General features: G+C 43.8%; 1 protein-coding gene across 1 annotated transcript; it reads right to left on the reverse strand.

The window, feature by feature from the left end:
- Positions 1 to 1,190: 1,190 nt before the first annotated feature.
- On the reverse strand, positions 1,191 to 4,996 carry LOC102479481 (keratin, type I cuticular Ha8). The gene is made up of 7 exons (XM_006155974.2): positions 4,517 to 4,996; positions 4,242 to 4,324; positions 3,316 to 3,472; positions 2,827 to 2,988; positions 2,615 to 2,740; positions 1,944 to 2,164; positions 1,191 to 1,356 (listed from the first exon to the last, which is right to left on the reverse strand). The coding sequence occupies exons 1-7, from the start codon at positions 4,994 to 4,996 to the stop codon at positions 1,224 to 1,226; spliced, it is 1,362 nt and encodes a 453-aa protein (XP_006156036.1). The 3' UTR covers positions 1,191 to 1,223.
- Positions 4,997 to 12,271: the final 7,275 nt, after the last annotated feature.

Consider the following 12,271-nt stretch of genomic DNA (forward strand, 5'->3'; position numbering starts at 1 on the left):
GGGAAACTAATGGATAAATAAGCAAGTTCAGCTATCTGGGGATGCTAATAAATAAAATAGAGAATTTCAGGGTTGTGAATACTTTAGATTAATGGTCAAACAAGAGATCTCAGAAGAAATGACATTTCAGCTGAAATCCGAATAACACAAAGAAGAGAAGAGCATTCCAGAAAAGAGAAAGAGCAGAGACAGGCACGCAAATAGGAAAGCAAATGTGGCTGGATCATGGTAAGGAAAATATAGTGCTGGAAAAGAGGTAGAAACATAGAAAGTAAGCAAGTATTCAAATTTTGAAAATATTGTAGTGATTCTTTTCATTATCCTTAAGTCATCAATCTCAGCAGGTCTCCATAGGGCGGGCACCACCACATCTGATCAATCTTAGCAATTCTCTATGCATTGAATCAATCATTGTCAATACTTTGAGGGAAAGTGCTAGAAAAAATGAAGTCATTGTCCAAATTTTTCTGTAAAATTAGATGGAAGGAGGGGTGATAGCTAAGTAATAGTCTTGAGAGTCAGGATGTATAGAGAAAGAAGTGAGATTTCTTAACCTGAAAATGCCCTTTCCATTGCAAGAGGCTATGTTGTCATAAAAGATAGAAGTCTGGTCTTTTGTCAAAGTGAAATCCTGATGCAAGGGAAGTACCCACTTAACCAGTTTCCAAGACAGGAAGGCAAAAAGAAAGGAAAAGGGAAATAGAAGAGGAATAGTTAGATACACAATTCTGGTTCCATTTCCTTCCTCCCTGGGACCAAAATCTGGGATTGGAAATAGGAGAAACAATCTAATGAATGTAGGGTACTCCCGTAAGTGAAGCTTGTTTCTCACTTCCCTACCACAAAACTATAAAAATTCAAGTTAAAATTTGTGTTCCTAAAATGCAAAAATACAACTTTAAGTCATACTCTATTCTTACCCAAATGCATCTTCAACATGATTCCCTTCTTTAAGTCTCTCCAATGTCAATATTACAACCCACTACAGGTGGTTGGAATCCAGCCATTGAGTGCATAAAGCTCATCTCAAAAACCCAAGAGCTTGGAAAGAAGAAAGGAAATCTCATCAAGATGCTACCTTTCCTGGCATCTCATAACATTTGAACAGTCCTTTGCATGCAGAAAGTTAATGATAGTTAGAAGATAGATTTCCTAAATACATAATAAGCAGCTTTCTTTGGGTATCCCCTAGCCTTAACCAGTCCCAGATGGTCCACAGGTATTCAGAATCTGCTCCCAGTGCTAACTCCACAGGCTGATCCGGGCCCACACGTGGTACGGGAGGCACAGCTTGGGCGAGGAGCACAAGCAGGAGCCAGACAGGAGGCAGGGGTGGAGCATGGATTGCAAGGAAGTCTGCAGAGAGATAACAAGGTGACCGAAGTTAGGACTGGGAAATTAATTGAGGTCTCAGTGATGTGTATGGAGCATAAGGAAGGGGTCTCTACTACAAAACAATAGGACATGGACCCAACTGAAATCCCTGACCTACTACACACTCCTACTGTGCACATTTATGTGAGATCAGATGGTCTCTAAAAAACCTTCCAGAACTCAAGTTTTCTAGATGAGAGTCAGTTTCCATCCTATAGAATAGAAATCACTAAGAAGAATTTAAGGAAGGAAAGTCAAATCCAAAGACCTACTGGGTCTACAGTCAGATCTTCTGTTAGAGGCACATTCATATTTTCACTCTTATCAATCAATGACACACCAAGCAGCTCCAATGGACACTTGGCATATGACATCCTCTTATAAGTGGATGTCATTCCCTTCCAACTCAATCAACCATGCAGAGTATAAAGTACAGGACAGGGCAATGACTCACTGCAAAGGAGCTACAGAGAACTTTGTTCTTTGTAGACACAGCTCTTCTGCTAAGCTAAGGACTCCATAGAAATTGGGTAAATGACTTGGCCAAGAATTGCCTAGATCACACATACTTGCAGTCCTCACTCTCCAGAAGGTTCCGGTACGTGGCTATCTCACACTCCAACCGGGCCTTGACATCCAGCAACACCTGGTACTCCTGGTTCTGCCGCTCTAGGTCAGCCCGGATCTCAGACAGCTGCTCCTCTACATTAGTGATGAGACTCTGCATCTGGGCCAGCTCAGTGCCATAGCGACCCTCAGCTTCACACAGTGAGTTCTGAAGACAATCTTTCTGTAATGGGAAATAATGGGATTAAATACTCAATGTATCCATGGAAACTGCTACATGCACCCAATCTTAGAGGGGGTTAAATATAGCCAGAATTTCTGCAAAATAAAAACTCACCTAGCACAGGGCAAGTTGCAAGAACTCATGCTAAGTTGCCTATGAATAAGACTTCCAGATTTGCACTGCTCCCAAAGATAATTTGCTGTATATTATCCATCCTAATCTTTCTAATACCTGACAAAAAGTTAAAACTCAAATTTTTTGTAATAAATACTTATTTTTAAAAGAAATTGACTTTTTAAGGCTTTGACAATAACTACCCCCCAAAAAAAGAAATTGATAATCAACAGGTAGACAAGTAGGAAGATGAAGGTAGCAAAACCTCAAAAAAAGTACTGCCAGACCATGGCATAGGACCTTTGCGATCTGGTGAAGATGAAGGAGGACACGTACCAGGTTGTGTTGGGCTTGGCGCTCCACCTCCAGGGCATTCACTTTGCATTTCAGCTCCAGGATCTCCGACTGGCAGCACTGCAGCTCCTCAGAGCAGGACATGGCCTGTAGGCTGATACCTTCAGACTGAAGCACAAGTGCACAGAGACTTGATCACCTTCCTGCTCACGTGGAAACCAGGGGCCCTCCCTGCCCTGCAGTACCACCCTCACCTGGGCCTGGAACCACTGCTCCACATCCCGGCGGTTGGTCTCCACCATGGTCTCATACTGGCACCGCATCTCCTCCAGCACCCTGCTCAGGTCTATGGTAGGCTCAGTATCCAGCTCAATCCGAAGTTTGTCTCCCAGCTGACCCCTCAGAATCTTCACTTCCTACAGGGACAGAAGGGACATACACCCTGAGTGACAAAGTTCTTTTGACAGAGCAAATGGCAACTAGACCCCTCCTCTGACAAAGAAACACATATACTAATGGGAAAGTCTTGTCCAGGGCCCAAAGGGAAGAGTCCATGTGTTGACCTTCACAAGACAATTCTGCCCCATTCCACAGAGGCAGAGGCAGGTTGAACTCTCAGACCCACATCAGCCCTTTACCCTGATGCTAACTGAGCCCAGGTTGTGATCTGAGCACCACTGGGCATGGTGCACCCTTGTCTGCCTAGCACTCTCCCCCATAAGTCAGAGCTCACGGGGGCACACCTGCTCATGGTTGCTCTTGAGAGAGAGCTGCTCCTCCTTCAGGGACTCCTGCTGGGCCTCCAGGTCAGCCTTGGCCAGGGTCAGGTCATCCAGGAGCTTCTGCATCCCACACATATCTGCCTCCACCAGCTGACGCAGGGAGTGCTCACTCTCATGCCTTCCAACACAGGAGATGGGAGGTCCACAAGAATGTCAACAAGAGTCCCTCTGCCCCATTTTCCATCCCCTTCACCATCTTGGTTCCTCATTTGTTCACTCTGCATAGCCCTTTAGCTGAAAGTTGAATTAGACGCAGTCCTTCTTCTCAAAGAGCTCATGGTATAGTGAAGGACAGCAGTGCAATGTGCAATACGCATTTTTGCCACTGTATATTGAGGCAACTGAGATTCCAAAAGATTGACTGAGTTGCTAGAAATCATATAACACAGGACTCATGCCATTGTATGAGCTATCAATTACCTAGGAAAAGCAATAGTCAGTTTCCTTATCATTGATTTGTTGCTTTCTATTTCTTGTGTTCTGCTACTTTTCCATCTCTTACTTATTTAGTGCAAACACCTAGTATCTTACGACTCCATGGATAAATATGGAAATTAACTCACCTGTGATTGACTCTACTAACATGCACATAAAATTCAATGGCTGTCCTTTCTCAGTTTATCCTTTAGTTCACCTTATTTTGCTCCTGGTTGATGAACTCGGGCTGTTTTATCTTCCATTTTAGTAAAATAAATGAAAGAAGACTAAAACACATGCTTCACTTAATGTTTTTCTCAACCACCTTCCATAAGTTTGGGTTATAGTAAAAATTTTAATTTAGGTGATTTACTAAGGAAGAAAAAGCACAGTAATTCACCCATTGAGTAAGTATTTGGGATGTAGGGTGGGGAAGGAGTCCCACTGGGCCTTCTTTCAGTTTTACTTACTTGATTCTAAAGTCATCAGCAGCCAGTCTGGCATTGTCAACTTGTATAATCAGCCTGGCATTCTCAGCCTTGCTACACAGGATCTGAGAAAGCAAGAACACAGTTCACGTACAAACACCATACTCTAGGATCCAGCTCTAAATGTGGTATGTGCATTCATATCTCAAGAGAATCTAATAACACAAAACTCTTTGGGCCTTAAATGGATTTATGCCTGCCCTTTTCTTCTGCTTTCCTTAGACCCAGCATATCCTAGGCTATAGAATAAACCTCACCTTCTGCTGGAGCTCCTCAATGGTCCGGAAGTAGGACTGGTAGTCCGGGCACACTGTGGACTCATGGCATTTACTAATCTCTCTGATGCCGGTCTCCAGCTCCGCGTTCTCCTTCTCTAGCTGGCGCACCTTCTGCAGGTAGTTGGCCAGGCGGTCATTCAGAAACTGCATGGTCTCCTTCTCATGGCCATTCAGACTGCCTTCACCATAGCTCCCACAGATTCCAATGTTGCCAGGAATGTGGCAGGTCCCTGGCAAGGGACAAGCAGTGCGGCAGCTTTGGGGTAGACAGAGACTGGGTCGGCCCAGAGGGGTAGACCCCACACGGACTCGGTTGGCATGTGCCACATTGGCCAAGAGGCATGGGAAGGCCACCTTGGCCTCTGCTCCAGGTTGGCACCCAACGTCAATGAAAACGTTTTCTGCTCCAGGGATCTTGGCACCCAGAGGACAGGATGAGCTGATGTAAGAGGAAGTCATAGTTTGGGCTGAGGATGCACAGGAGTTTCAGATCAGCTGAGAAGATGAAGCCACTGAGTCTGAAAACCTTCTCTTTTCCTAGTCCTTTTATACCCCATCCCTGGTGGGTGTTGGCTCACTTGCCTTGACCTCACTGCCTTGATTATCTGCTTGTTGTTGTACCATTTTCCTGTTACTCAACTACTGACTTGACCATTAAAAGTTCCTCACCTTGTTAAAAGAATGCTGATGAATCTAAGGTGTCTTTTGGCTCTTTGATATCAGGTTGGCTATTAATGGAAGGTCAGTTCTTTATTATCTTTCAAAGAAGAGTTAATCCTTTTAGTCATTAGATGCTTGTACCCCAACTAGATATTGGCCTATTATTGATGTGCCATGCTGTAGGTGTGAGTATTCCTGTGGGTTAGAGGTGTAGCAGGAGGAACAAAGCCCTCTGACAACAGTGGGGCTCACTTGAGTTAAACTCAATCAGCACTTTCTATACAAGGAAGAAACTGATTCTAGATATTGGTAGCTGTTATGGTATTTGCTTATCAAAAAGTTTGCATTTCTTCTTTCTTTTGCTGTGTGCTATTCAACCTTGTTTGAGAGGGAGAAAGACTTAGATAAATCCATTCTTCAAGACATATCTGGCAACATTCTATATGGCAGGCACTGCACTCCATGTTCAACATGCAGTTCCTGCTTTCAGGGAACAGCCCTCACTAGGCAGACATGAATGTTTAAAGAGTGTCTGAGAAGTTCATCAGTGTAGCAGTGTCTCTGAAAACCATGGCTGCTCTGGACCAAGGAAGGTGAACTCAAGAAACCAGAAACAAACAAAAACGAACAATAATCTTTTGGGAAATAACAACCTAGCCATAAAAGTGGAAGGATAATAAGTTTTACTTACTTGATTCTAAAGTCATCAGCAGCCAGTCTGGCATTGTCAACTTGTATAATCAGCCTGGCATTCTCAGCCTTGCTACACAGGATCTGAGAAAGCAAGAACACAGTTCACGTACAAACACCATACTCTAGGATCCAGCTCTAAATGTGGTATGTGCATTCATATCTCAAGAGAATCTAATAACACAAAACTCTTTGGGCCTTAAATGGATTTATGCCTGCCCTTTTCTTCTGCTTTCCTTAGACCCAGCATATCCTAGGCTATAGAATAAACCTCACCTTCTGCTGGAGCTCCTCAATGGTCCGGAAGTAGGACTGGTAGTCCGGGCACACTGTGGACTCATGGCATTTACTAATCTCTCTGATGCCGGTCTCCAGCTCCGCGTTCTCCTTCTCTAGCTGGCGCACCTTCTGCAGGTAGTTGGCCAGGCGGTCATTCAGAAACTGCATGGTCTCCTTCTCATGGCCATTCAGACTGCCTTCACCATAGCTCCCACAGATTCCAATGTTGCCAGGAATGTGGCAGGTCCCTGGCAAGGGACAAGCAGTGCGGCAGCTTTGGGGTAGACAGAGACTGGGTCGGCCCAGAGGGGTAGACCCCACACGGACTCGGTTGGCATGTGCCACATTGGCCAAGAGGCATGGGAAGGCCACCTTGGCCTCTGCTCCAGGTTGGCACCCAACGTCAATGAAAACGTTTTCTGCTCCAGGGATCTTGGCACCCAGAGGACAGGATGAGCTGATGTAAGAGGAAGTCATAGTTTGGGCTGAGGATGCACAGGAGTTTCAGATCAGCTGAGAAGATGAAGCCACTGAGTCTGAAAACCTTCTCTTTTCCTAGTCCTTTTATACCCCATCCCTGGTGGGTGTTGGCTCACTTGCCTTGACCTCACTGCCTTGATTATCTGCTTGTTGTTGTACCATTTTCCTGTTACTCAACTACTGACTTGACCATTAAAAGTTCCTCACCTTGTTAAAAGAATGCTGATGAATCTAAGGTGTCTTTTGGCTCTTTGATATCAGGTTGGCTATTAATGGAAGGTCAGTTCTTTATTATCTTTCAAAGAAGAGTTAATCCTTTTAGTCATTAGATGCTTGTACCCCAACTAGATATTGGCCTATTATTGATGTGCCATGCTGTAGGTGTGAGTATTCCTGTGGGTTAGAGGTGTAGCAGGAGGAACAAAGCCCTCTGACAACAGTGGGGCTCACTTGAGTTAAACTCAATCAGCACTTTCTATACAAGGAAGAAACTGATTCTAGATATTGGTAGCTGTTATGGTATTTGCTTATCAAAAAGTTTGCATTTCTTCTTTCTTTTGCTGTGTGCTATTCAACCTTGTTTGAGAGGGAGAAAGACTTAGATAAATCCATTCTTCAAGACATATCTGGCAACATTCTATATGGCAGGCACTGCACTCCATGTTCAACATGCAGTTCCTGCTTTCAGGGAACAGCCCTCACTAGGCAGACATGAATGTTTAAAGAGTGTCTGAGAAGTTCATCAGTGTAGCAGTGTCTCTGAAAACCATGGCTGCTCTGGACCAAGGAAGGTGAACTCAAGAAACCAGAAACAAACAAAAACGAACAATAATCTTTTGGGAAATAACAACCTAGCCATAAAAGTGGAAGGATACTGGAACCAGTAGGCAGCATAATGGTTACATCTTTGGACTTCCAAGTAGTGAACTGTGGTTTGGGTCCCGGACCCAGTGGCTTAAAACTCACACTGGACATGTGTGTGCGTGTGTGTGGGGGGGGGGTGGGTGTGTGTGCCCAAAATCCTGAGAGGAGAATGGAAGAAAAGTGATAGCAGCATGCCCACCCCCCCAGGGGGTGGTGATATCTCACTCTATCTCTCTGTCTCTCTGGCGAGTGCACATGCTTTATAGCAAAATTTTCTCAAAAAAAAAGGAAAGAAAAGAAAGTAGAAGGACGCTGAGTTATGAGAGCTGCTATGGATGCTCTCCAAGCTTTGCTTCCTTGGTTCTGAAGTCAGTTGTTGGCATCCACCATATGTGTTATTGGCACCCAAATATTGATTCATGATATTGTTTAATCCTATTGCCATCCTGTGAGGTGGGTATTCTTTTATTTTTTTAATTTAAATTTATTTATTTACATTCATTCACTATACACCATTACAGCATACAAAATGAGATTTCCCATCCAGAATACACTGTATATTGGCTCAGTAAGCACATCAACATATGTGTTATCAACAAATAATTTTCCATTTCTTATTTCCTGTATATTTTGCTTTTTTAATATAAATTTCATTTTAAAAAAAATACATAAGCCATTGAAGACCAGTGATGTAAAGTCATTTTTCTGTGTTCAAACTCCATTATAAAATGTGTATAAAAATATAGAAAGTCTGCTCTCGGTATCATCTTCTTTAGACTCCAGTGCCTATTCTTACTCTCTTCCCCTTGACTATCACCATGGCCACATCCCCAAGAACAACCACACCATTGCTGAAACTAAAAAGGATTAGAAGACCTAGAGGCCAGCCACATAGGGTAGTGGCGACAGCAACTGGATCCCACAAAGCCAATCAGAGTTCAGATCTCAGTCTTGATGGTTTGAAAAATGTGTTGGGCGGATAATGTGTGCTTGAATGCTCAAAATCCTGACAGGAAGGAGGAATAAAGGAGCAAAGACCACAGCATGACCAGGCCCAATTGAGATACAGCGCTTACTCTCTCTCACTCCCCCTCTCTCTCTTTCTCTCCCTGTCTTCCCCCCTTTGGTGAGCACACACCAATGCCCTCTGTCAACTGAAAGAAAAAGTCCTAGAAACTGGGAAAGAACCTGAAATTAACAAAACAAAAGTGCACTGTGTATTAGTTTCTTTGTGTCTCAGAAAATACAAATGTTAAGGTACCAAAGCAATAGGACAGTTTCTCCAAGAACTAAGGCAGGAAGATGCTCTGGGGAAAGATCTGTCTCCAAAATGGTGATACTATACATCCCACATTTCAATAGCTCCTGGCAGCAGGGATTCAAGACAGCCAACTGCTTTTTTTTTTTTTTTTTTTTTTAGAGAGAGGGGGGTTTTTCCTCTAGGGCGGTGACCAGACAGAGAGACAGAGAGACAGAGAGACAGAAAGCAAGAAATCACCCCCCAGGGGGGATGGCCACGCCACAATCCCTTCTCCTCCGTTCTCCTCTCAGGATCTTGGGCACCACGTACACGCGTCCGTCATGAGTTTTAAGCCACCGGGTCCCGGACACAAACCGCAATCGACTACATGGAAGTCCAGTGACATAGCCATTAAGTTAACTGCTGGTCCCAAGACAGCCAACTGCTGAGATCCAAAGTTTACCTGGATATTTGTGGCAGTAGAAAGGTAGGCCCTGACTGCTAAGAAAACCTAATGTGGAGGTCCAGCCATAGACACACAAGCAGGATAGTGCCACTAAACAGTCACTGAGACCACATTTGAGGCCCAGGTCCACTTCACAACCCAGCCTAAACAAGCCAGGTGCAGTGTCTCATTCCTGTGGCCCTACCCAACTGAGAGACTGGTGCAGAAGGACTGGAACATGGCAAGACTTTGTCAAAAACAGCTCTCTCTTCCCAACCCCACCCCACACTCTCAATGCTCTCTTTCCTAAAGACTAAAGGAAAAACTAAGATGGACCAAGATCTCCAAAATTTTCAAGGAAATGAATGATTACAGTGCTATAAGCACTGAACAAAAGCTGAATGAACATATATGTCTATAGGGTCCATGTATGTACATGTGAAACACAGACTATTAACATTCTATCAAGAATATAGAGTTTCAGGACCAGCAGATGGCATAGTGATTACATCACTGGACTCCCAAGTGGCTGATCACCGTTCGATATCTAGATCTGGTGGCTTGAAACTCACACCATGCGCATATGCATGCATGCCCAAAAACTTGAGAGGAGAGGAAAGAAGAAGGGACGGTGTCATCTCCCCAGGAGGTGATTTCTTGCTTTCTGTCACTCTCTTGCTTATCTGTCTCTCCAGTGAGTGTACACACCCTATAGCAAAAAATTTATTTCAAAAAAAAAAAAAAAAAAAGAATACAGAATTTTGGAGCCAGCAGGTGGCATGGCGGTTAGGGTGCTGGATTCCCATACAGTCAACTATGGTTCAAGACCCATACTCGGTGGCTTAAAAATTCACAACAAATAAATAGATTAATAAATAAATATTTAAAAGAAGAAAAAAAAAGAACGATGAACAAAAGAATACAAAGTTTGAGGGTTCTGTACAGGTCAAGTTTCCCAGTAAAGGTAAGTAGTAGTCAGTGCTGACCTAATAGGGGTTACTCAGAGCTCACCAATGAATAACCCTTTATAAATACCATCATTAGGAAACATGGCCAGGCCAGGCTATCCCAGCCTTCAGAGGTCTCTGGGTGCAATCTGCATATGTTACATCTTCAAATACCCCTTTGTTACTCTCCAATTCATCACATAGAAATGAGCTTCCCTATAAAAAAGAGAATTGTATTTTTAAAGTAATTTCTTTTGATTTGCTAAGTAGATTCATCTTTTGACATTATCCTCTGTCAGGATGCATTCCATGGGCTAGAAGCCATGATTTGTTCCATCTCACAATGCATAGTGCTTGTTATTCTGCAATATCACGGCTGAAGCTTTGTGTGTCTGGATGACGCTCTCCTCTGCTAAACCTTGACTGCAGTCCTAGCTTGAGCTGCTACTCATTGTGCTGTTTTGCATGACATTGATGTCTGACTCTTGTAAAATTGTGTGGTCCCTCTGATTTGTTTTTTTTCTGAAAAGGGGTGTGGAGTTCCTAAAACTGCTTTCTTTTCCAACCCTTTAAAAAGAGTCCCTGGCCCAGCTGCCCAACACAAGCAGTTGGGTGCTGCTGTGTGACACTGGAGCCATAGGGAAGACCCTGGGTTTGGATACTGGGTTGACCTAAATACACTGGGTGCACAACTGGGCATGCCTGTGATCCTGGTCAGCTGGAAGGCTGGGGAAATTCTAGCATGGTGAGACACTGTAAAAGCTCTCTCTCTCTCTCTCTCTCCTTCTCTTTCTCTCTCTCTCTCAGGGACCAGCAGTTGGTGTAATGGCTCTGTCACTGGACTCCCATGTAGTCGACCATGGTTTGAATCCCAGACCTGGTGGCTTAAACTCACACCAGGCACATGTGTGTGCGTGCCCAAGATCCTGAGAGGAGAATGGAGGAGAAGGAATTGCGGCATGGCCATCCCCTCTGGGAGTTGATTTCTCACTTTCTGTCTCTCTCGCTCTGTCTTTCTGGTGAGCGCACTAATCTTATAGCAAAAACATCTCCAAAAAAAAATTGGGGGGGCCAGCAGTTAGTGTAATGGCTATGTCGCTGAACTCCCATGTAGTCAACCGCGATTTGAGTCCCGGACCCGGTGGCTTAAACTCACACCGGGCGTGTGTGCATGTGAGTTTAAGCCACCGTGCCCAAGATCCCAAGGAGAATGGAGGAGAAGGAATTATGGCATGGCCATCCCCCCGGGTTGGGGGGAGGGGTGATTTTTCGCTTTCTGTCTCTCTGGCAAGCCACGCACCCTGTAGGAAAAAAAAAAAAAAAAAAAAAAAAAAAAAAAAAACCTCTCTAAATAAATAAATAAACTTTCAAAAGAAAGGGAAAGAACAAAGAGTTCTGTGGCTTCTGGTAACTAAATATGAGGCAGATTCAGTGACAAAAAGTGGTGAAAACAGAGTGAGAGAGTTGGGACATGCAGCCCTCCACTCACCTGAATTGCAGAATTCATAGTAAATATCAATCCTTTCTCCCAAATGGGGATTTTGATAGGCTTACAGAGCTCTTGACCCCTTGGGCATAGACTTAAAATTAGTAAATCCTCAAGGGCTTTTTGATAGCAAACTCCCAAAAGATTATGTTTAGGATGTTTTTTAACTTTTTTTTAATTTATTTTATTTAACTTTATTTATTTATTTTAATTTGACCAGGGAGAGACAGAGTGAGTGAGAGAGAGAAAGAGAGAGAGAGAGTGAGAAAGCAAGCCGCCAGGTCCGGGACTCAAACCACGGTCAGCCATGTGGGAGTCCAGCATCCTTAACCACCATACTACCTGCCAGCCCCCTGTGTTTCGGATTTTTAGCATAGTTTTAATTTCAGGAGCTCAACTGACTTTAAAGTATGTAATAGGGTAAGACATGTCTATGACCTTTAACTCCAAAACCAGCCAATAAAGGGTGAAAACCTGCCTAGGTTTAGTCAAGATTCATTTCAGCAGAAAATAAACTTGGGACCAGCACTGTGAAGTTATCCTACTAATTTCTGAGACCAGAAAAAGCCTTTAAAGGTAAGCCTCATAATTCTGATTTTATGGCAGTGCTGGCCATTTCAGTCCTCATACTTCGAGTGTAGGG

This window comes from Tupaia chinensis, unplaced genomic scaffold (assembly GCF_000334495.1).
Source record: "Tupaia chinensis unplaced genomic scaffold, TupChi_1.0 Scaffold000477_1, whole genome shotgun sequence".
NCBI classification, from domain to species: Eukaryota; Metazoa; Chordata; class Mammalia; order Scandentia; family Tupaiidae; genus Tupaia; species Tupaia belangeri.